This window comes from Pimephales promelas, chromosome 25 (assembly GCF_988280905.1).
Source record: "Pimephales promelas chromosome 25, fPimPro1.hap1.1, whole genome shotgun sequence".
Lineage (NCBI taxonomy): Eukaryota > Metazoa > Chordata > Actinopteri > Cypriniformes > Leuciscidae > Pimephales > Pimephales promelas.
This window is the reverse complement of record NC_142793.1, coordinates 344,853-370,039: the sequence shown is the minus strand read 5'-3', so window position 1 is coordinate 370,039 and position 25,187 is coordinate 344,853. Positions and strand designations below refer to the sequence as shown.

Here is a 25,187-nt window from a genome sequence, read left to right as displayed (position 1 = left end):
CTCCAGCATGTCCTCCTCCTCCTCCTCCTCCTCCTCCTCCACAGTGATTCAGGGCTGTCCCGACCACAAACACACACGGACACACACTGAAGGCTTTGCGCGGTAGATCCAGCGAGCTGCTGCCCCGCTGCGGGCCGGTCCGTCAGGGAACGATGTGGGTTTGGTACTTTCTGCTCGGTTCGGGCTCGGGCTCGGGTTCGGGATCAGTCGGTGAGTCGCTACACGTCAGGCTTCATCCATTGTTTCTCTGAGTGTCCTCCGGTAGCGCCATTACAGCAGTTGTTGTAGTGTTTGAGCAGTGCTCAGTCATCGCAGCTGTTGCATTTCTTCTACAAACGCACTTTATGTGGAAGCTTATAACTTTTGTAACTTTAAGTAACGGGTTAGTGAAGCCGGCATGAATGTGCACGCGCTGCTCGCTCCCGGGGACTTGTTTTCCTTTAAAACGGTTCGTTATGTGAACCAGAGAGAGTTTGTGATTTACTGGGTGTACGGAAGAGTTGGTATGCGCAGAGTAATGAGCTCGTGCTGCAGCTAAAACATTTATAAATAAAACCGTTTTAGTGTTCATTTGTATGAAATAGGCATTATGGATATCTTTATTGACAATCCTACCATACTCATCAACATCACACGATCATGACGTAGCGGGAATAATGTTCAAAACAGTAATGAGATCTAGTGTGTGTCGAGTGTGTGTCTGTGTCTGCTGAAGGTCACCTGATGAACACCATTGGCCAGATAAACAATAGCCTTCTGACTATTTAGGCTAATCAAGAGTAGATTTTCTTTTTTTAGATTTTCATAACAGCATTTGGGTTAAATGGGCTAAGGTGCAAACATCACCAGCTTCTTGTGCCTAAACTCGAGCAACATGAATTAGAATGGTTTTATTGGGGCAGAAGTCTTTTAATGGTCTGACAGATCTAGATCAGTTTTATGTTTAAAATATTTTGGCTTTGTACTCTTTTCTTCTCAAAGTTGCTGTGTGTTTAGCTGGACGGCCGTAGCATGAAAGAGATTTCTGAGACAAGCAAGCTTTCCAACCCGATCTGGCTCTTTATATGCAAACATTACCTTTTACATGCATGATTTCTCAATTCACAACACACTTAAACACACTTCACATGCGTCTGATATGCAGTATCAGTTACATTTCATTAATCGATCAGCAGGAAGTGGCAGGACTTTTAAAGCCCACTGAGATAACTCAGATGAACCAAATGGATTTTAAATCAATAAAGTATGAGGAATTATTATAATTATTTCACATTTATTTGTCAGAGACTATGCATATAAGTATTATCTCACAAGAGATGCTTTGCTGCAGATTTCCTTTTTTTTTAATTTCCTTCTGCAGTCCCTGGGCAAGTAAATAATGCAAATAAAATTACAGAAATGCATAAAAATACATGTACACAGTGCCGTTTCTATGCATAGGCATATGCTTATGACAATTACATTGAGGAGAATATATTATTCTTTGTATTATTTCACTCTAATGCTAAAACTCAGTAAGACAATTATCTAAATGAACGCAATTTTAAATATTGGTCAGAAACATTGTATTTACATATTTCGTCATCCCCCCCCCCCCCCCCTAAATCATTGTATTGTTAACCCTTTATTTCTGTCTATGGGTTTTACAAATATTTAACCAATGTGACTAAACCTCATAAATCCATTTGGTCCTCAAATTAACTGTTTCATCCACCTATTTTTATGTGCACTTCGGGATATTGCATGAATAACTGCTGGATGGAAATGCCAGGATGCATATAAATTCTAAAAATGTGCATAAAAAACATACGCACTTGTTTGAGTTGGATAAACTACTACATCGCATAAACTACAATGGAAACAGATTTGCCGAATTCCTTGATGCACTTCAAAAAAAGTCATGTGGCTTTGGGACGAATGTATAACTGGATAATCAAACGCTATAATCCACACTCTATAGAATTAGTTAATCTCGGCATCTTTAATAGTTAAACATTTCAAATGAAGTAAAAAACCTTACACATGTAATACCTTGTGTGCATGTTCGCAAATAGCAGTTGGCATTTGCTTTAAGTGTTAAAGAGACACGCCCCTTTAATCAGCGCGTAAATCAGAGAGATAAAGTCATGGTAGAAAATGGCCCGCTCTAAATTATGACAGTATTTGTTGTAATAATACTAGTAGCATTACAGCGTGCGCCTCAGGAAACATGATACAGTTAAATCATGCAGTTCATGACCCCTGTAAAACGCCTCTTCCACTGAATCTGTAGTCCTGCTGTCGGTCCTGTCCAGGACATCAGCGCATCTCTCAGAGCTTGGCCGATGATGTCACGGTGTGCTCATCTGGGATGGGGGATGTTTGCAGTGTCCGAGTGAGTGTCGTCGATGACCAAGGAGAGCGATGGCTCGGATGCTCTGCTGGACCATATGTCAGTTGTTGTGGCAAAATGTGAAACCTTCCGCGGTTAATTGGCCAGAGTTGGTGACATGAAATTGAACAATTTATGCAGAGCCGTTTGACTGAAAGATTTCTGTCCAGGCCGTTTCTTGGGTCTAAAGTAGTGCTGTCAAACGATTAAAATATTTAATCGCGATTAATCGCATTAATGTCATAGCTAACTCGCGATTAATCACAATTAATCGCATATTTTTATCTATTCTAAATGTCCATTGACTTCTTTTTGTCCCATTATTTTTTCTAATTTTAATGCTCTTATCAACATAGAAAAGTGGACCGACTTGCTTTGTGCAAATGTTTTTTATTGAAAACAAAAACAATGAACGTTAATCCTGTTGTTGTGGCTTTTTCTTTTCAGTCGATGTCAGCCAATTCAACAACAAATGCGTCTAAAGTTGTTGTCGTCGTAGGATGGCTGTGTATAAAATTTAAACCTTGTTTGTATATTGTGTAACCACACGTTTATAAATATATATATTTGTAAAGATATTGTATTATAAACTGCATATATGTTGTTGTTCTGTAAGTTAGCCATCTCCTTACATTGGCCACAGAAGCATCTGTATGACAACATGACATCATGACTTTTGCGTAAACATATACGCCACTTTCGAGTCAGGTGGCGTGTTATCTCTACGCATTTTGAGCTATCCGCGTGTATGCGTATATGTCTACGCCATTAACGTCCGCGTCATTCCGCGTGTCTGTACACGCCGTCAAATCTCCAGTCATTAATGCCATTAACCCCAGTGACGGTTAGGTTTAGGGACGGGGTTGAGGTAAGTCATATATTTATACACTCACCGGCCACTTTATTAGGTACCCCATGCTAGTAACGGGTTGGACCCCCTTTTGCCTTCAGAACTGCCTCAATTCTTCGTGGCATAGATTCAACAAGGTGCTGGAAGCATTCCTCAGGGAGTTTGGTCCATATTGACATGATGGCATCACACAGTTGCCGCAGATTTGTCAGCTGCACATCCATGATGCGAATCTCCCGTTCCACCACATCCCAAAGATGCTCTATTGGATTGAGATCTGGTGACTGTGGAGGCCATTTGAGTACAGCGAACTCATTGTCATGTTCAAGAAACCAGTCTGAGATGATTCCAGCTTTATGACATGGCACATTATCCTGCTGAAAGTAGCCATCAGAAGTTGGGTAAATTGTGGTCATAAAGGGATGGACATGGTCAGCAACAATACTCAGGTAGGCTGTGGCGTTGCAACGATGCTCAATTGGTACCAAGGGGCCCAAAGAGTGCCAAGAAAATATTCCCCACACCATGACACCACCACCACCAGCCTGAACCGTTGATACAAGGCAGGATGGATCCATGCTTTCATGTTGTAGACGCCAAATTCTGACCCTACCATCCGAATGTCGCAGCAGAAATCGAGACTCATCAGACCAGGCAACGTTTTTCCAATCTTCTATTGTCCAATTTCGATGAGCTTGTGCAAATTGTAGCCTTAGTTTCCTGTTCTTAGCTGAAAGGAGTGGCACCCGGTGTGGTCTTCTGCTGCTGTAGCCCATCTGCCTCAAAGTTCGACGTACTGTGCGTTCAGAGATGCTCTTCTGCCCACCTTGGTTGTAACGGGTGGTTATTTGAGTCACTGTTGCCCTTCTATCAGCTCGAACCAGTCTGGCCATTCTCCTCTGACCTCTGGCATCAACAAGGCATTTCCGCCCACAGAACTGCCGCTCACTGGATGTTTTTTCTTTTTCGGACCATTCTCTGTAAACCCTAGAGATGGTTGTGCGTGAAAATCCCAGTAGATTAGCAGTTTCTGAAATACTCAGACCAGCCCTTCTGGCACCAACAATCATGCCACGTTCAAAGTCACTCAAATCACCTTTCTTCCCCTTACTGATGCTCGGTTTGAACTGCAGGAGATTGTCTTGACCATGTCTACATGCCTAAATGCACTGAGTTGCCGCCATGTGATTGGCTGCTTAAAAATTAAGTGTTAACGAGCAGTTGGACAGGTGTACCTAATAAAGTGGCCGGTGAGTGTATAACGTTAAGTCAACGGCGTTCATAAACACGCTGAAAGGCGATTATGCTTCTTGATAGCACGCCAAAAATGGAAATACGAATTGGCGTGTCATACACGCGCTACTTCATGAGATCAGTCTGTGTATGACAAGTAAACATGACGCCACAGGTCCCTCGCATAAATGTAATTTCGCTTGTACGTAGCAAACTTTATCACAGTATGTGTATGTAGTTTAAAAAAATTGCGCCAGCGTTAGTGTTTGTGTGTCTGTGTGTGTGTGTTGCACATCCATAATTGCAAAGGGGATGCGATTACAACTCTATAAGTGCATAAATGTATCAAATAACCATACCGAGACGTCCTGGTCCATTCTCATTTGTGTTTATTCTGCCGGAGTCTCTTCGTCATCTGGGTCTGATCAGAGACTATTTATATATTCCCATTCAAACATGTACGGCTGAATGACAGACAAAACAGTGGGTCTCACACTCTCTCAGCCCGTCTGCTTAGAGTGACTGCCACAGGTATCAAGTGACGCCCTCATCCAAAGGCAGGGCGGGGATATGCAGCTCATTTGCATTTAAGGTGGTATACACCAAAACAGCTCATTTTTAAACAGGCCCCAAAATGACATTTTCAAATGGGTATAATAAATTAACTGTGGGCTATTTTGAGCTGAAACTTCACAAATACATTCTGGGGACACCCGAGACCAATATTACATCTTGTAAAAAGGGGGCATAATAGGTGCCCTTTAAAGCTATAAGGTTCTTGGCAACAAACTTGTTTTATCCGTGTTGCTTCTAGTCATTTTCAGTAAAATGCTCGTGCTCGGCTTATGCGATCATATTGGCAATGTGCGTTACTCATGTGGCCTCATCATGCTTCTGCGTCAACTCCACGGTGTAGCTACGCCGTCACTCCTAGAGACATGGCTAAAGGTTCCCATGTTTTGTCTGCTTGAACTAGTCATGTAAGTTATCTGGTCATTTACTAGTTAAGCTCTTAGCCAGTATGATATTTCGTTCCCACTGCGTCTTAGCTACGCAGGTTTGAGTAAACATATGAAAGAGAACGTCTCTGTGTAAACCATGTTCTTTGAATAGGGAACGAGACGCTGCGTTCGCTGCCAATATCTCGCGCTGCTGACAAGCTTCTTTTTTAGGCAGAGTAATCTGAGGAGCAGATGATGCGCGCGCCAATATAATATATGACGACGTGAGCATCAAGGCGGTGCGAATCGTGATTTTATATGGGCTTCAGACAATCGTTCTGACACGTACTCTTACACGTGAAATGCAGCCAAACCTTGCAGCGTTTTGTCTTCGGCATCTTCATTAATCTCCTCGCTATCGGCAGACGTCCGGGTAGTCTCCCGCATATTGATAACGGCTCCCGGATGATCGCCAATTAGTATAAATTAGTTTGAATGGATGGATTTACGTTTTGTAAGTGACAGGCACGTAGCCCCAAGAAGTGTCATGTGGTGAACAGGCAGAAGATTTTATAGTGACCTATAGGCTAAAATGTGCGTTTGTTAAGGAAAAAAAAAAAAACGTTTTAAAATTATATTTGAACGGTTTAGCCGATTATTTTCGCTTCCTACATCAGTGTGTTTCTTTTCTGTCTCAGATTATAAATGGTTTGCTAGTACTTGATAAATGACAACAGCAACTGACTTTATCAAGCGCTCTCCGGCTCAGTGCCGAACGTGTGTGATCAGCGCTGTGTGATCATGCGTCAATGAGACAGTACTAAACTACAGTGATTATTGCAACTCTGATCTGTGCTTTTGGAAGGTAGGTCAAGTCTTTCCAATCACAGGGGTCAAGCCCGAGTAAAGTCACGAGTCATTGTTGCCAAAGTCGAGTCGCAAGTCATCAAATTTGGGACTTGACTCGAGTCCTGTCATAGCTTGAGGATCCCGTGAAGGAGTGTGGAATCATGGGAGTCGAGTGTGGAGTCAGTAGGAGGTGAGCAGAAATCATGTTCATGAATGAGGAAGCACACTGCATCTGACTCAGAGCTACAGGGTGTGTGCTTCCCCGACTGGACTACGCTAGTTTTAGGGTGTATTCACACCAGGAAAGTCTGATAGTTCACTTGCTTTGGTCCGGACCAAATAAATTTTTTTTTTTTTTTTTTGGTACGGTTCGCTTTCACACTGCTCTTTTTGCAAGTGAACCAAAATTTGTAAACCAAACCACACGTGTGCTAAGGTCGTCCATTCATTGGACAAGGATTCTCAAGGGAAATCAGGAAGTGCAAAAAAGGCTCAGCATGGAGATATTTCCATATATTTCATACTGCAATATTTGTTCTTTTACTAATTTTGTGTTAATTCTGTACAAACGCAATATGAAGAAACTAATGAGTATCATATGATACAATGTCATCTACGAAGTTGTAATTCGGATTTTGAGAAGACGACGAGTGTAACGTTTGAGTGGCTCTATAAACGCGGGGAAATACCACAACTCTTTTCATTCGACCACCTTCTGTTTTTTTTTTTTTGTTTTTTTTTATCTCTGGGCAACATCTCAACTTTGCGTTACAAGTGGCACTGCACAGAAGACGGAGAAGGTATAAAGTTTTTATTCATAGAGAGGGGCTGTTCACTCATTCAAATAATGAGATTCTTATTGTGTACTAACAAGTGCTGTCAATGTTAACGCTTGCGATTAAGTTTGTCCAGTTTAACGTAAATTAACGCATCATCATCCTTGTATTTTAACTATCCTTACATTAATAATAATAATAATTCATTACATTTATATATAGAATTTTTCTCGGCACTCGCTTTAAGGGGGAAACTCGTCAACCACCACCAAAAGGTGGTGAACTGCAAATGCTTTATGAACTGCACCCGAGTTCGATTGCTGTATTCACACCTGCCCAAAAGGTCCGCACCAAGGGGGCAAACGAACTAGAGTTCGATTCAATCGAACCAAACAAGGCAGGTGTGAATACACCCTTAGTGCTAGTCTGTGCTTATACAACATGCTTGTTGTATCAGATTTTGCTCCCAGGTTGGAGTGATGCTTCACCCATTAGATTGGATCTGTAGTGCTCAACATAAGCCGCTAACATCAAGATGTATTAACCATTGTATCAGCATCAGTTGTGTTGGGGGTATTTGGTGAAAAAAAAAACAACAACCTTCCTGTATTTTCTTGGTTTCTAAGTCTGCGGAAGATACCACAACATCATCATGACGTATTTCCAAATTAAGAGGAAATCTCCACCTGTTGCTGGGGAACAGTTAAATTGGTCATCTGACGCATCAGAGAAGGAACACCATTCAAGACGGGAAGCCATCTTCATATTTAGAGTAAAGATTGTTGAAGACATCTTGCACGGATGAAGGTTAACCACAAGACGATAGCCAACAGGCATGCACATCTGCTCCTGCATGCTCCTCAGCATTATGTGGCGTTTCTCAAGGGCTCATTACCCTCCTCCCTCCCCAGCTGGCAGGGTTGGCCATTCTGATTCCCCTATTTCTCAAATTGTGTTGTACATTAAAATATTAACATTAATGAGACCTGCAATACATTGATGTTGGTTCTGTTCCCTATCACTGCTCTCCCTGCTCTTATCCAAGCTAGCCCAGAACAGAGCGATACCGTTCCAGACAGTGAATCAGAGAGAACGCCTCAAATTTAAACACTTCACCCTTTTCTGTACCATGAGATTACAACAACCTGAAATACATAAATAGATCACTGAAGTGAATAATATTTGTGTATGACTTACATCGACGACACATGCTGCCTGCTTCCCTTTGGGCCTTTAAGAGAAGCAAGACCCATGTGATAAGTTTACCTTTGTGGTTCGTTTGGTTGTTTCGTTTTGCACACACCACTACAGGGTTCTCAAGTCTCACGCATTGGCCGTGAGACACACGCATTTCGACCGGTTCACACGCTCACACGCCACACTGTGTATTTCTCACGCTGAAAAGGCAATGCCAACCAAGTTGTCCTGGCTGAAAGCTTTCTAACGTTGTATACGAGGCGCAGGCAAACAAAGTGAAGTTTCCTGCCGCCAGCGCGTATCTCCGCCAGATTGCGTTCATTACTAGGCAACATATATGCGCGCTGCGTGCACCACTGATCTATACATGACATGTCATTCAGTAGCGCGAACACACGGAAATGGACGGAACATCCTCGGTATCCTAGGTAACCAACAACATCGCGCGAACACATGTGTCGTGATGGAGAAGAAGGTAAGTTGGAAGAAGCTCGTCTAACATTTTTGGGCTAGAACATTTAATATGTAGCCCATCGTACATTATTATTGATGCAGTCAAAAACTCTACAACTACTTTGCAACCAGGCTCAGTTTGGCTATCTTACGTTATCTGAAACTAAGAGAAATGTTAGTGGGTATGGAAAGGAATGAAGATTTACTGATTTTATTTTAAATTATATTATACTGTAATATATTAATAGTCTTTCTAGTTACATTAAGGATGTATTACAGCAGATTGCTTTGGGTAATATTTAATCATTGTCATAATGTTGCATTTGTATTTTTCAAAGATGTCAGGAAAAAAGCAGAAAGATATTTTGTCATTTTGGGCACCAAAGGGTAAGCCCCCTAAAAAGGTTGCCAGATTAGAGGAGGAGACAGTGGAAGAGGTGGTGCACTCTAATCTGTCCATTTGTTCTCAATGTCCCACCACACAATAAATCATTCGTCTAGAAGACGCATTCAAAAATCAAAATGCAATTTTTAAAGATTTGTTTGAAACTGTTTGGAGCAATTTGTTATATTTTTGGTTAGCTATATTTGTAATACTGCATTAAAGAGTTTTTGATGTGATGAATTGCTCTGTCATTTATCAGATTTACTAATTGTTATAATTTTAATTTGTTCTGGTTAATTATGAACAATGGGTAAAATTGGGGGAAGGGATGGGTGGGGCGGGGCGGGGCTTCATTATGGCTCCTCCCCTAACCGCGTGTGATCTCACTCCAAGCTTTTGCTCAAACTTGAGAACCCTGCCACTATGCTACAGCACACTGCATTCATTTAGCATTACACAACTGATGCCTGTGTCTGCCATCTATTTTAATTCAATCTCACCAGTCATTTAATCTTCAATATAAAGATTGTAAATACAGTCGTCTCTTTTCTTCAGATTGCCAGCTTCTTCCTGGAAATAACTTTACGACGGAGTGCAACATTCCTGGAAACTTTATGTGCGGGGATGGCGAATGCGTTCCTGGAGTTTGGCAGTGTGACGGCTTTCCAGACTGCGTCGACAAGAGTGACGAGAAGGGTTGCCGTAAGTCTCGCGTTCACTGTACACGGAGATGCACAATTATGAATATTTATGCCTGTCTTGGCTCACAAAATCATTGATTATGCACCAGTTAGCTCAAAGGGAGATGTGTATAAGTAATTGTGATAAAGATTTCCATTAGCTGTAAGAATGAACTGATGTAGCAGAGTTAACATTACAATCAAGTAGTCTTCTGAAATATGTGTCAAAGCAAATGCTAATTTCAGTTTGTATTTGTGGCAAATATTATATAATGCAAATAAATCCATGTATTAGAAACTTAAGTTTGAATATTAATGTGATATTTATGTTGTTAAGAGAGCTTTGCTCTGTATAGTGTGATAATAGATAGGCTTTTTTCATATGTGGCACCAAGTGAAGAAGAAGCAATGCAAGGAACGACTGTATGTAAACATCCTGACGTGAGGAATTGGTTTCCTGCAAAATCTGCTCACATATTTTTAATGTTTAGTTTGATTGGGTGTACTAGAATAGATTAACATGCTTTAAAGTTCAAAAAACACATTTTCCACATACTGTACATTATTGCAGCTCCTCTTTTCCCAGTCGGTCTGAAACACGCTTTCTACAAAACTCCATCCTTCTGAAAAGTTCAGAGTGCTCTGATTGGCCGGCTGACCCAGTGTGTTGTGATTGGCCAAACACCTCAGTCATGTGTGGGAAATGTAACCATATTGCGAGCTTCAGCTTCCAAGACTTCATAAGCATTTTTAACCACACAGTTATTCATGTTGCCGGATTTACCGGATCAGTGGGATTCTAGCCCTCGAGACTTCGACCGTTTTTCCTGCCGGTGCGACTAAAACCTTGTTCGAGGTTGCGCTAGTGTGACCACAGCGTTGCCTGACATCAAATGAAATGAAATGAAAGCGTAATGAAACTTTGCTACTCATTTGTGGATTCATGGGCCGTATATCAGTTCGGACCAAAAATAGTTCAGCCGTGACTACACAGCCCTGGGAGATCCAGTGAAGAAACCCATTGAATTTGCTTCCGAATTATTAACATTGCTGTTGTTGACGATCACACGTTGGTCTGATTGGTTACAAGGCAGTGTGTGACGTCAGAAACACCAGCGATTCTTTGGTTCACTGCAGTTGAAGGAGAAAATACTCAGCAACAGTGTTTGCTGAACTCCGAGAGGCCCTGCACTGTCCAGCAGAGATTAGCCCCAACCTTGATCAATCTCACCTGTAATCCTGAAGACCTTGATCAGCTTGTTTAGTGCTAGCTTTCACTTCATGATGTATGAATGAATGAATGAGGCATTTATATAGTGCTTTCATATGTACTGCTGTACACCCAAAGCATTTTACAATCATATCAGGGGATCTCTCCTCTACCGCCATGATTGGTAACGGTCAATGGAGGGAATTTGGCTAGAACACTCCTGTAAACCACTCCTGTAAACCCTTGAAGCCTTGAATGCTTTTGCCTAGAATGACCCCAGAATTCAATATATGTGGCAGAAATACCCCTCTACAATGTCTTATATCTCGATATGATAGAGTTAAGCAGTATCAAATGAACAAGAGTGCTGTTTTTCCCTAACATCAGCGCAATTGCAAATGTGATCAATACTGTGCAAGCTCTTAGATGAATAATAAGGACTCAAACTTGAAATTGATTGCAGTGAAGTGAAGATAACTGCATATATTTGGATGTATTATATGTTGAATTATGTTTTTTAAAATGGTGCCGCAGAGTGTGATGTTATATGACCGCTGCAGTGTCCATCCAAAGTTTGCAGACTAAATGACATAATTCATTATAAATCATTTAAAATATTTAAATTAAAAATTAATATTTCAATATTTAAAAGTGGGAGCTTATTCTACCTGGATTTATTGATTTAATGTAATAATTTGACATTAAAGATGCATACATTTAATATTAGAACAAAATGCCCTTGTATAGGTAAAAATGCACAACACACAAAGCAGAAGATTATTTGTTGTTTCTACCGCCACAGTGACAGCGGAGGCCACAAACACCTTTGACCTTTGTGCATGAACAGGGGCATATGTGGCAATTTCACGTGGCGGTGTGTGCGCCATTTTGTCTAACTTTGTGTGCGGTTCCTCTTTCAAAGATGCATGAGCAATTTTGAACCAAAAGAGTTAATATCAAAACTATGTTAAAGCTTTCTTCTTATTACAAATGTTGTTAAAATTACTTTTACATCAAGAAAATGTTACTTTACACTTAAAGCACAAAAACTAGAAACACTAGAAAGCAACACTAACACTGTTCAATGACTTCTGAGTTTGCAGCACGGACGACAGAGCTTTGGGTGCATTACTACTTCTCGCCACTACTTCCTGTTCGTTTAAAGGACAGTTACTCCTATTTCCTCCCTGAGGTTTCGAAGAACAGTACAACGACGAGCACATCTAGAATAACAGCTTTGGGGTGGTGCACACAGGCTTCAGATCTATGAATTTACATCGGAAGGTGAAAAATATAGTTTGATTTACTGAAATCCGTATCGTGTAATTGCTCAATCACTGTTTCAACCATGGAAAGGCATCTATAAAACAGCTTGTTTGTAATCAAACTCTGTTTCAGACCAGACACTTAAAAGAGCCTTTCAGGACTTTGAGTAAGGAACTTTGGGTCTGCTCTGGTCGTGGTTCCTATAATAGTGTATGGAAAAATGGTTACCTACATGTGGTTTGATTGCTTGTAACAAATATAAAACTACATTATGACATTTTTCAGATGGACATTTATTCTACATATAATAGTGCTTTAATGCTAGCTTCATTTTTGTAGTGTAGTATTAGTAATATATTCAACATATACTTTCACAAAGCAAGGTAAAACACAAAATTGTGAATTTAAAACAACCGGTAGCACGTGGATGCTTGGTGGTTGCTGTCCCCTTCCTTGTCTGACCTCACTTCATGGAGAGGATGGTAATCATCAGTGGAGTCAATGACAGTAGAGAGACACTTCATGGACGACATTCTGTCCCGAGAGGGTAAGTACACTTCAGTAAATGATGGAGAGCTGGGGCAGACTTGATCAATCCCTCAATGGAAGCAAGTGGAGTAGTGCAACCAGGAACACGTTCTTTGTTCTTTCTGAAACACAGCAACATGTGATGCCTGAAGGCCATTGTTTTGCAAAGATTTCTGAAGTTGAATGTGACGTGGGCAAGCCTTTTTAAAAAACCATGCTTGGCCGCGAAGTGCATGGACCAGTAGTGCACCAGAGGGCCCAGTCTCTGATAATGCAGCATGAAATTATGTTTTAGCTTTAGACGTCTATCAGGAATGAGTTCTAGGAAAAGGCTGTGGTCCTCATCAAGGAGAGGTCTGAGAAATAAAACTGCATCTTCTGTTAAAGGCTGGAGAAAAAATATATTTTCCATACAGGTCAACAAAAGCAGCAATGCTGGTTTCCCTCTGGAATGAGATCTTCTATCATGATATGTTCTCTTCCATCGAACCGTCAGGCACTTCTAGATCTTGAGGTCGGATTGTGGATGGCTTGTTGGCACTGTCACAAATGCCATGATTGCAACTTGTGATCCGGTAATTCGCCTGGTCTAAGGTTAATACCTTCTTGGAGATGAGAGAGCCTTATACCAATTTAATTTCACATGCACCTTTTCCTTCAGGATATCATGTATGAGATTTGGTGCTACATTTTCTGTCACATGGAAGTGTTTCAGGTTTTCTCTCTTTTTAGACCAGATCTGAATCTGCCATCCTTATTCCTAAGCAGTGAAGGATCTTCCATTAAAGCTGTTTCTTCACACGACACCAGCGACAAACACTGTTCCCAGAGAAGCTCTCTGTATAGCCAAGGATTGAATTTAGACCCAAATCATCTCCACAAATTTGGGCAGCCCAAACCTTTAATGTGCCTTTGACGTGAACCGTGTCTACTTCCATTTGTTTCCAAGTCATTGATATCATCAACAACTGACTTCAGGACAGTGTCTATACACTGCCAAAAGAAAGTCAGAGTCCAGACTTGAAAGGCACTCTGGAGGAAGACATTTAAGAGTGAAATAGATGAATCCCCACTTGTAGATTGAGCTTCTGGAGCCTCTTGGATTAACCATTTCACAGTCATCATTATACAACAGAAGAGGAACAGAGGGCTCAGTGGGGAAAACAGCAGTGTCATCCAGACTGTTTGAGTCACTGAGCTTCTTTTCTCACTCCATTATCTTCTCCATCATCCCTCAGTAGTGGACGTCAAAGAATCCTTTGGAAAGTATCCTGTTTTACAGTCCCTGTCTGTGAGTCTCGTTGTTGGGTGTATAAGACACACCGGGGCGAGGCTGAACTAGGTACCCAGCTGGAGCAAAGTATCTCATCTGCTTGTGTTCAATATCCAGGCATTGAAAAGGTTAATCTTGCTGATTCAGCTGTTGGCCTTCAGGAGTCTCACTTTGGCCAATCCATTGATCGTCTTTGTAAAGCACCAACAATATCATAGACCAGACTAGATGTTTGCTGAACTACAAGTTGACAGTAGATATGGTTTTATAGAAGCAAGGCCACTCTGTGATAGTTTTCTGCTCTAACTCATCTCATGTCACAATAAAGTTCAGCTCAACTCATGTCATCCACAGCGTTACCCTCCTCCTCCTCCAAAGGCTGCCTGTGAGAATATGCCTTCAGACCTCAGTGTCCATGTCTGTGGGAAGTGTGTTGACTGGCTGGATTCTTCTGTCTCAGCCTCTACATGGTGCTGTCGCTGAAACGATCTACTGCAATGAATACCGTGACACCCACCCGGCTTGGCCACACTCAAAATAACTTGATGAACTGGGTACATTATACATTTCCCTCGGGTGAGAAAGCTAAAATGAACATTGGCCCCAACAGCAGTTTGCACCTAAAGCAGATGCATCCCATCTTTAATGTGCATTTCTGAACTCACAACCAGCAGCTCTCTCAGGTGCTTTTTACATTTCAGATGTCGGCCTATCTTTGGTATCAATGCTTCAAGTGATTTTTTTATCAAGCAGAAGGAGTGTTTCTTAATCAGTTTGTTCATCTGTAAAAAGAAAATAAACAAGAGAAGAATATTAGAAAACTGGCTTACCCATAGGCACAATGGGTTATAATGAAGTGCATTTCACTTTACCCTTAAAGAGCATATTGCAGGTAAAAAAATCTAACATTGTATGAAAATACCAAATGAAAAGTTAATGCTGGATTTAAAATGTTTTGATATACATAAGGGCACTAATTTAGTAGATAAAGTGAGCCTCTTGGACTGCTCGTAAAAACAGCTTTTTTTGGCAACATCGCGTCGTTTTACGTCACGTCAGGGAATCTCAGTCTTAGCTCGGCGCAGAGTCGGCTGGTGATCAGTAGGGGTGTAACAATACATCGATATGGATCGATGCATCGATCAAAAGTCTAACGATACGATGCATCGATACCACACACAAAATATCGATATACGGTACCTTTATTTTGACATAACTTTTCTCCGCTGAAATAGACGCCTGACAAGATTGACTGAACCCTTTGTCACAAAAGCTGGTATTTTCCGCTGTTAAGGCATCGCAAGTTTGTTTTACAGCAGAAACGACAAGCCCCGAAAAGTCTGTTTTAGCAAATCAGTGCGCAGTATTCAGGTCAGGTGACAAGGCTGCTTGTCGCTTTGAAAAGACGCGCTAGCTGAGAGGAGTTTCGTCAAAGCTGACTAAAAGTGATCGAGGATGGATTTCAGCACACTTGATGAACCCATGATATCTTCTTCGGGCTGTAAAAGGAAAATAAAAGTTGAAACTTTTTCAAGGAATCTTGCTAAAACGGCAAGTTAGTGGTGAGTGAAAAGCTCTCTGTATTGCATGTAAGTCAGCCGCTCCCATTCGGAAAAAAAACCTCCTGTGGTGTCATCATGACAACGCTTGACAAAACAACGTCCCTCAGGGCTTTTAGTTCAACAATGTGCAGATTTGGAGAAATATTCATATATTCTCATAGGTTTACATCATATTTATATTGACAAGAATAATATTTATTGAACTTATACCCAAATGCATCGTTGTAATCTTTATGATCGCTGGATACTCTGATGTACTTTGTTTTTAATCCATACTGGAGCCATAATCATGTGACATTGCAGAAGGTGCCTGACAGCAACAAAGTCGTATCGTATCGTAGAATTTTTTGAGGTATCGGCAAATATCGTATCGCTGGCTGAGAGAATCGATATCGTATCGTATCGTGATTAACTGTCCGATTTACACCCCTAGTGATCAGTGAGAGCGGTCGTGAGTCAGTGTGCTTTATGTAGTTTTTGTATTCAGGGTAACCGCGGGGTCTTAAATGTCTTAAAAAGGTCTTAAATTTCATGTTTCTAAATTAAGGCCTTAAAAAGTCTTAAATTCTGTTGTCCAAGTCTTAATTTTTTTAACGAAGGTCTTAATTTCATTATACTATATTATAACAGGGTTTCCGCACGGGAGTAAATAGAATCTAGGCTACCAAAATTACGGTCCTTGGAAGGTAGGAAAAGGTAGGAAATGCCAGACTGATGTCATGAAGTAGCGCGTGTATGACACGCCAATTCGTATTTCCATTTTTGCGTGCTATCAAGACGCATAATCGCCTTTCAACGTGTTTATGAACGCCGTTGACTTAACGTTAGGCGTATATATAAATATATGACTTACCTCAACCCCATCCCTAAACGTAACCGTCACTGGGGTTAATGGCATTTATGACTGGAGATTTGACTGCGTGTTCAGACACGCGGAATGACGCGGATGTTAATGGCGTAGACATACACGCGGATACATGCGGATAGCTCAAAATGCGTAGAGATAACACGCCACCTGACTCGAAAGTGCCGTGTATGTTTACGCAAAAGTCATGATGTCATGTTGGAAATGCAATGCAATTTGACTTGGTAGTAAATTTTTCATCAACGCCTTAATATACGAGTTTCCATTTTCTTCCCAAAAAAATAAGGCTGCCTATGAAGTAAATGTGTCTTATTAGTGGAATATTAAACGCAGTATAGTAACATAACTTAGCTGTGGTGCGCGAGCACTGAAACGCGCAGTGGATTGAGCACGCAGCAGCACAGACGCGCGAGCTGGTCGAGCACATCCCTTCAAACAGACATCCGTGGAATGTTTGTAGTTCAGTCGGATGTCAATGGCAAAGAAAATTAAAACGAATCATCTAGCTTATTATTAACGTTAACTGCTGAGAGAGGGGGAGAGAGATCGCGCGAGCACTTCTGTTGAATCCTGATCGTTCTCTCAGCACGTTATTTGGATGAAAACTAAGTCGTATAATATGTAAGTAAATGATTTATGTATAACAAGTGGTTCCCTACATTATTCCTGGACGTGTGCAGGTCAAGAAGTTCCATGAACGCAAACATCCAAAGCGCGCGCCTGCGCAAACCAGCGCCTCAGCGCGTGAATAACGTTGCTGAAAATTCTCTTGCGCTTGTACGGACAAATTCAGACAAAATTATGTAAAAACAGCCGTCTTGGTGAGTATCCTAGTAAATAAAAGTCAGTTACATCTCAAGTGAAGGCAGCTAGCATGTTCAAATAGGGCCGTGCGTTCGGTCTTAAAGGGGCAGCACTTTAATAAACCTGCTACTGTGTTTTCATGTTAACCAAATACCAATTGTCAAGGACAAATAAATTACTCACTGCTCTTGACTAAATAGTCTACCCTTTTCAAATTTACAAAAAATATATATAATTATAAATGATAATGACATTATGAATTGTATTTATAATAAATGTATTTTTAATTAAAACATTCATCAGTAATAGTCATTATTGGGATTTGATCTGGTGTTTTACGGCTACATAATGGGTGCGATGTAGGTCTTAATTTTCATTAAAGTGGTCTTAAAAAAACCTGGGGAAACCCTGGTAAAGCTACGTCTTAGTTTGTGCTTATCTTGGTACAAATCAGCATGAAGTTTAACTTCTACTCTCATTAAATGGAAATCACTCTTTTGATCATGTTTTATATAATCAAAGGTCAAAAACACCAAAACATGCAAATTCTGTCACTAATTACTCTTCCTCGTGTTTGTTCCAAACCTGTAAGACCTTTGTTCATCTTCGAAACAAAAATTAAGATATTTATGATGAAATCCAAGAGCTTTCTGACCCTCCACAGACTGACCACGTTCAAGGCCCAGAAAGGTAGTAAAGGCATCGTTAAAATAGTCCATGTGACTACGGTGATTTAATCTGAATTTTATGAAGTTACAAGAATACCTTTTGCGTGCAAAGAAAAAATACCAACTTTTTCAATACCAACAATTTCTTCTCTCCTGTGTCAGTCTTCGACACATTCACGAGAACCGTGACGCATGCGTGTGGGGTCGCTGACGTAGAACCCGGATGGCAGAGCGCATTACCTGCACACGCTTGCGTTGTGGTATTGCTGTGAAGCCAAAGGAAAAGACATGGAAAAGAAGAAATTGTTGAATTAAGTTGTTATTTTTCTTTTCTTTTACAAAATATATTCTCGTAGCTTCATAACATTAAGGTAGATACTGTTGTATCTATTGTTTGTGACACATGTTCTGTCTGTGGGCCTTTATTTTGTGGATTAGAAGAACTCTTAATACAATAGTGTGTCACCCAAATGACTGCTCAGCCAAATACCAAGATCACATTATGTCTCTCTCTCGCCTCCTCACAGTGAAGATGAAGTCAAAGTGTGCGCCCACATTCTTTGCTTGTGCAAACGGGGTCCACTGCATTATTGGCCGCTTCCAGTGTAACGGCTTCAGGGACTGTCCTGACGGCAGCGATGAAGACAACTGCAGTGAGTGTCCAATGATCCGCCAACCTTGGGTTTGAGTAAAGGAACGAGACCACTTTAACCCTCAGGTGCTCGAAGAATTTTCTGTTTTGAAATTTAAAAAATTACAGCTTCATCGCAATGTTACGAAACCTGGTGACTTTTATGGCATTGGGTATGTGAACAAAGAAAAAAATTGAGGTCATGATTCGAGCAATTTAAGTGGTCGTAAAAAAAATCAGTCACACTTTTGCTCTTCTGTCAAAAATGACTGACCCATAGGAAATGAATGGGAAATTGACAAAAAAAAAATTCTCTGAATTTTTGTATGTACAATCTACAAATCGGCCACAATTCTAAACAAAAAAAGTACACCGCAGGAAAGGGGTGACACTCTACAACATCTAGAGTGCAAAACAGACACACCCACCAACACACACATACAAACACACTTTTATACACATACACACCAATACATTTTCATTACAAAAAGTATGTTTTGAATTTTTAAAAATCACAGCTTCATCGCGATGTTACAAAACTTAGTGACTTTTATGGCATTATGTATGTGAACACACAAAACATTAAAGTCATGATCTGAGCATGCTAAGTGGTCTTAAAAAAAATAGTCACACTTGTGGTCTTTGGTCAAAAATGACCCCCATAGGAAATGAATGGGAAATTGTAAAAAAAAGAAAAAAAATTGTGAATTTTTGTTTTTTGTCAATTTTTTTATATAAGAAATAGTTTTTGAGATTGTTTCAACTATATACACAAATCCACCAACAACAAAAAAAAAAAATGTGTTCATAAACAGCTGAGGAATTCACATGCCTCTCCATAGAGAGCTGTACATGCCATCTAGTGGTTACACCATGATTCTACGCTTATTCTCTATACTGTAACCAGATGGTGCTAATTTTCTTCAAAAAATATTTTTTTTCTAAAGGCCTAGACTCTATATTAAACTAAAATACTGTGTTAATATTTTTTTGAAAAAAATAATATATATATAGAAATATATATATATTTTTCCATGGCAAAAATAAACCATAAATATTGCATAAATATTAATAAATTACATCAAATTGTCTCAAAATACTAAATTAAAAAGAATAAATATTATAGAACAAAAATAAATTGCATTGGTTTTACTGGGATGGAGAAAGTTTCATTTTTAGGTGTCCGATCACTTTTGACCAGGAAGAAAACAAGCGTGACTCCGAAACGAAGAGCACCTGAGGGTTAAATGATTAGTTTAGGCCTGTATATTACTTCATTAAGAGCTGTTAATGATTTTTTTAATGATGTATTATTGTGTAATAATTTTATGCTATGTGGGTCGGTTTAACGGGTTATTCTTCAGTTATTACTCACTTTATTGGAAGGATGTTCAATTAGATTTGGGTGAGGTTAGTAGGATTACTTCACCTTCTGCTTATTAAACAACTGTTTGGTTAAGAAATATATTCAAAGTAAAATTCAATATAATATTAAAATCAATAAAATATTTTGTATTATACTAGAGGAAAGAGAGCATGTACAAAAGTATGAAATACTCAGTAAGGTAATCTGTGCATCTGTCCCACAGCTGCTAACCCTCTGGTGTGTTCATCCGCTCGCTTCCACTGTCGCAACGGCCGCTGTGTGGATCGCAGTTTCCTCTGCAATGGACAGGATAACTGTCAAGATAACAGCGATGAAGAGAACTGCCTTACAACAGCAGGTACACACCACACAAACACACACACACACGACACAAACACATCTGCAGTACACAAACACACACGACACAAACACACACCACACACACACACACGACACAAACACACACGACACAAACACATCTCCATGCTGAATCTTTCAATGAGCTTTAAAGCTTAAATGTTTGAAATTAGCTTTGTGGCTAAAGTACCCTCTCTCTCTTTAATGAGTTTGTTTGGTTGTGTCCATTATTCCAGTGTAAAATCTTCATTAGCGTAGATGTTCCTGACTGTAACCCAGGGTCATAGGTCAGGGAACACACGAACCGCTGCAATACTTCGATGTTTTAAGTTGATGTGAATGCAAGTGTCTGCCAAAAGTCATGTGTTCACTGAATGAATAATTTAATAATTACAGTAATTAGAGAAAGGTTAAACTGTGCAAATGTAGACTTCTCATAGGAACACTTTACAATAACAGGGCATGAACAATCATTCCTGAATTAATAGTTACTTGCACAATGAACTCATGATTATTCATACCATGTTATTGTAAAGTTTTACCTTTTTTTAAAGAAATATACACAAATATATATATAAAAAAACACAACAACTGATTAACACAGTAATCTGTTAGATCAGGGTGTATATCTATGGTATGATTGTGTATGTTTGATTGTATGTTCCAGTTTATTTATTTATTTGTAAAATGTAAAATAATATTTAAAATAGGGCAATCAAACGATTAACCGCGATTAATCGGATCCAAAATAAAAGTTTGTGTTTACATAATATATGTGGGTGTACTGTGTATAATTATTTTATATATATAATAAATACACACACATGCTTGTATATATCTAAGAAATATTTTCATGTATATACTGTTTATAGATTTATATATAATTTATATTAAATATAAATATAAATATTTGATATATAAATAATATTTTTTTCTTTAAAATACAAGCATGTGTGTGTATTTATATATATATACATACAAAATAATTATACACAGTGCACCCACATATACATGTAAACACAAACTTTTATTTTGGATGCGATTAATCGTTTGACAGCCCTACTTTGAAATAATCTAAACTGACCCCTGATTCGTCCTAGAATACGACGCTGTGACCCTGGACTATCGCCTGCACTATTACCCCAGTGTCGCGTACGCCGTGATGGGCAGCGCCGTGATCTTTGTGCTGGTGGTGGCCCTGCTGGCCCTCGCCCTCCACCATCAGAGGAAGAGAAGTGTCCTGCTGACACACCGACCCCTCCTGCTGTCCCGGCTCGTCATAGTGGACAGAGGAGGCCGTGACCTTTCACCCCAGTGTCCGTCCCCGCCAGTCCACCGTCTCCAGCTGCTCTCTCCTTCACCGTATCCCAGAGCTGCCGTAGACTGTCCTCCAACATACTCGCAGGCTGTGCTGGACGTCGGGTATGCTAATATCAATACTACAAATTAAATATGGCGAGCTTTCAACTGTTATTCGACCAGTGGCTGACCGATTGGGATTTTTAATGGCCAATGACCAACTGTGTCTGTATGCGCTATGTGAGAAAGTGTTATAGCCTTTCTATAACTAATCACAGGATAACACAACATCAGCTGATGGCCACAATTAAATGCCACATACTAGAATAGGCAACATTGAATATCAGACTAATCCACTAATGTGTTATATCGCCAACGCTTCGTGGCCTCCGGATGCGCACTAGCTTACTTGATTTACGTTAGTTACACGCGTTTGTGTTTCCCACGTGAGGTACTTTGTTATACGTTCACGCGCACACGAAACCGCTACGATAATACCTGAACGTTTCAGACACACCGTGGAACATTGCAAAAATAGGCTGAAACCACTGAAACGTGATGCCTGGAAAATGCAAGTTTCAGGATATTTGGAATATTTTATAATATATTTGATCTACACCAGGGGTCCCCAACTAAATTGGCAAGAGGTCCACTAAACCGATGAGCCCAGTAAACGAGGGTCCAGACATGCAAAATCACCCGGCACAATCAGTTCTTTTATTTTATTAAATTGTAAACAAATTGACAAAATCTTTGACAATAAAATCTTTATCTTTAAATGTATTCAACTGATTTTGTTGAAATTCATTTAAGTATTATTTAATTTTAGTGCAAATATTCAAATGTCAAACCTTTCAACATCAATAACAGCAACAGGAAGCATAATTTTTATTGGTGGATAATTTTCATTGAAAGTTGTGTGTCTTGTCTCGAAATGCCGCTTGATGTTTCCACTTATAACAACAGCAACAGACTCTGAACAAATAAGACACACGGGCCTCGTAGAGCTCGATGACGGCAAAAATGAACGCGTACACTTCAGTCCACTCATCTCGAAAGATCTCGAAAGATTCCACTTTTCAAATTTTTGACAAAGCCATAATAATCAATTCACGAATATCCAACCCAATCTCACGACCAAGTCGTACGAATTCGACAAATGATTAAAAAGTGGCTAATTCGTAACAATTCATACGACCTCACTCGTACGAATTAATACGATTTTGCTAAATCGTACATATTTTACGAATTGGCCAATTCGTATGAATTCGTACGAATGACCTACCCCTTACTCCGCCCCTAAACCTAACCATCACGTGGGTTTAGACAAATTGTACGAATTAGTACGAGTGAGGTCGTACGAATTAGTACGAATTAGCCACTTTTTAATCATGCGTCGAATTCGTACGAATTGGTTTGATGATTGCAATGATTGCAATATCATAGTAATGTGTGTACAAGCCAAAGTTTGTGATCTCTCCAGACCCCTGCTTCTTGGACCTGACACAGACATAGCTGCCCGCGCGCTCGCCTGTTCAAAAATTACTTTTGGTAAAAATTCTTTTTTTTTCTTTTTTTTTTCTGAAACTTTTTAACAAAAATGTTTAGAGGTCCAGATAAAAAGGTATTGGGGTCCGGACCTGGACCCCGGTCCACCAGTTGGGGACCCCTGATCTACACTATGTTGACCCCACATTAAAGGTGGATCTTTCCGAATTTTAGAGAAGACTCGCCCTCTCCAATTTTTAAATAAATGCACATGCAACACTCTATTTGCTCCCGAGAGGGAACGCCTATTACGTTTACCGTGTCTACGCGGGGCATGACTTGTGCCAGGGCTAGCATCGCTAATCATAGCTTACGTTAACTTTTACTAGCAGTGATTTTAAATGGATTTCTCCAATAGCATGACAAACTTTACCTGTCTAGCAGAATCTTCGCGGTGACTGCGGCATCAGTGGGAAGCCCAACCTGTTATAAACTTTGACTTCGACCTTAATCATCCACCTCCTGTTCTTAAGCTCAACACTCTGTCTTTATTTCTCTCTCCAGCCGGCCGTCATGGTTTGACCTCCCACCTCCTCCTTACCCTCCAGAGCCTGAGCCTGAGAGAGAACCCCCGGTCTATGAATCAGCAGACGCGTCTCTAACCTGGACTCAGTAAACCCAGAGGACGGGGACGGGGATCTGTGCCGAGTGTTCAGACCAAGGGGGATATCCATCCACCGGAAGATGAAGCCTCGCGGGAGCCGCCATCTTGTAGCAGAACTTCACTTGCGTTAGCATTCCCATTGACTCCCATTCATTTTGGCGTCACTTTGACAGCGAATAACTTTACATCTGAGGCGTTTGAAGACCCCCATTTGTCCTTTATTTCTTTCTTAAGAAACACGACAATGTATAAAAGGCTCCATTACCTTGTAGCTTATGTTATGGCCCCGTAGAAGCAGTTTTAGTGAAAGTAGGCTAACGATTGCGTCATAACCACGCGACTCTCTGTCGCCCAGTAGAGAGATTACCGAATGTACAGGAGGAGAAGCTCGCGCGCAATCGGGGAAACATGGAGGCAAAATGACAAAATAATTAATCAGAATACCTAGCAGAAGTGTCTCCTGCTCCTAGCTCACGGACAGCTCCTATTCACACTCTCCGTCTCTGCGAGATTCAGAAGGGAATGATTCAGATTGCTCATGCCACAGCACTAGAAGACAGACGGGTCGCTCACGTCACATCTACGCCGTCAAGCTCTGTTTGAGTCCGCGCGTCAGGGACGGAAGTGCTAAAAAATCACCAAAAACGGGCTTCAATCGTCTCAATGGAGGTCCAGTGACATCGCTCTGTCCATTTCTTATACTGTCTATGGTTCAGACCAGCGCTGATGACAGCCGTGTTTGCAGGATTCACAAAGCACACCATCTGGTGGCCAATGAACTGCATTACTCTTCTCATAACCACTGACATTGGCAGTCAAATAAGCTACTCAGCCAGCTTTTTACTGCAAAGACCAGAGTAATGCTAAGAGACTCTCACTCATTCCTGTGAGGTTTACATCAAGTGTGAGGACAGCTGTTATACTATTTAATATTTGCCCGTGTACATAGAGTTCAGTGTTTGCATTCCCTGTGAGTCTGATGTAAATTGAGTAGTTTTTGTGAAAAGGGCCTTCTTTATGTTAATGAACATGCACTTCAGGGATTGTGCGTTACGCTCTTAACATACAGCACTGGGAACAGTTGTTATACAGTATGTGATGACTGCTCTCTTCTGTCTCAGATCCTGACAGATTTCCAGTGAACCTGCAGCTCTTTCTAAACATCCTGATTATCATATCTTAATAAAAATAAGTTGTTAACATGTGGCACAACAGAATGGCATGATGAACCTTTTTCTGCGGTCAACAAAGGTGGATTTCCCATCTCTGAATAATTCTCCTGCTCATCACACACACATGAAATCACTCGCTTCCCTACTATAAAAAACAGTTTGTGACTAAAGAAGGATTTCTGAATTCGCGGTGTCATGACCGGATCTAAGCCGTGGCAAATGAAGGAGGACACAATCGGATTGGTCTGATCATTTCGAAAGATTTATTTATATATATATATAGCTATTAGGGGTGGCAC

The 25,187-nt window shown here is 40.4% G+C and overlaps 1 protein-coding gene across 1 annotated transcript; it reads left to right on the top strand.

Annotated features, from left to right (window-relative positions):
- Positions 1-28: 28 nt before the first annotated feature.
- ldlrad3 (low density lipoprotein receptor class A domain containing 3) lies at positions 29-24,920 on the top strand. Its single transcript, XM_039670274.2, has 6 exons — positions 29-210; positions 9,611-9,757; positions 18,439-18,564; positions 20,132-20,266; positions 21,366-21,687; positions 23,617-24,920. Exons 1-6 carry the CDS (start codon positions 153-155, stop codon positions 23,726-23,728), a joined length of 900 nt encoding a protein of 299 aa, XP_039526208.2. The 5' UTR covers positions 29-152; the 3' UTR covers positions 23,729-24,920.
- The last annotated feature ends 267 nt before the right edge of the window (positions 24,921-25,187 follow it).

What these genes read in the sequence shown, in the direction of transcription:
- ldlrad3 (XM_039670274.2), top strand. Translation starts at nt 153, where the DNA reads ATGTGGGTTTGGTACTTTCTGCTCGGTTCGGGCTCGGGCTCGGGTTCG. An exon ending in CAGCGATGAAGACAACTGCA is followed by an intron (nt 18,565 to 20,131) that starts GTGAGTGTCCAA and finishes TCTGTCCCACAG; the next exon opens with CTGCTAACCCTCTGGTGTGT. An exon ending in GAACTGCCTTACAACAGCAG is followed by an intron (nt 20,267 to 21,365) that starts GTACACACCACA and finishes GATTCGTCCTAG; the next exon opens with AATACGACGCTGTGACCCTG.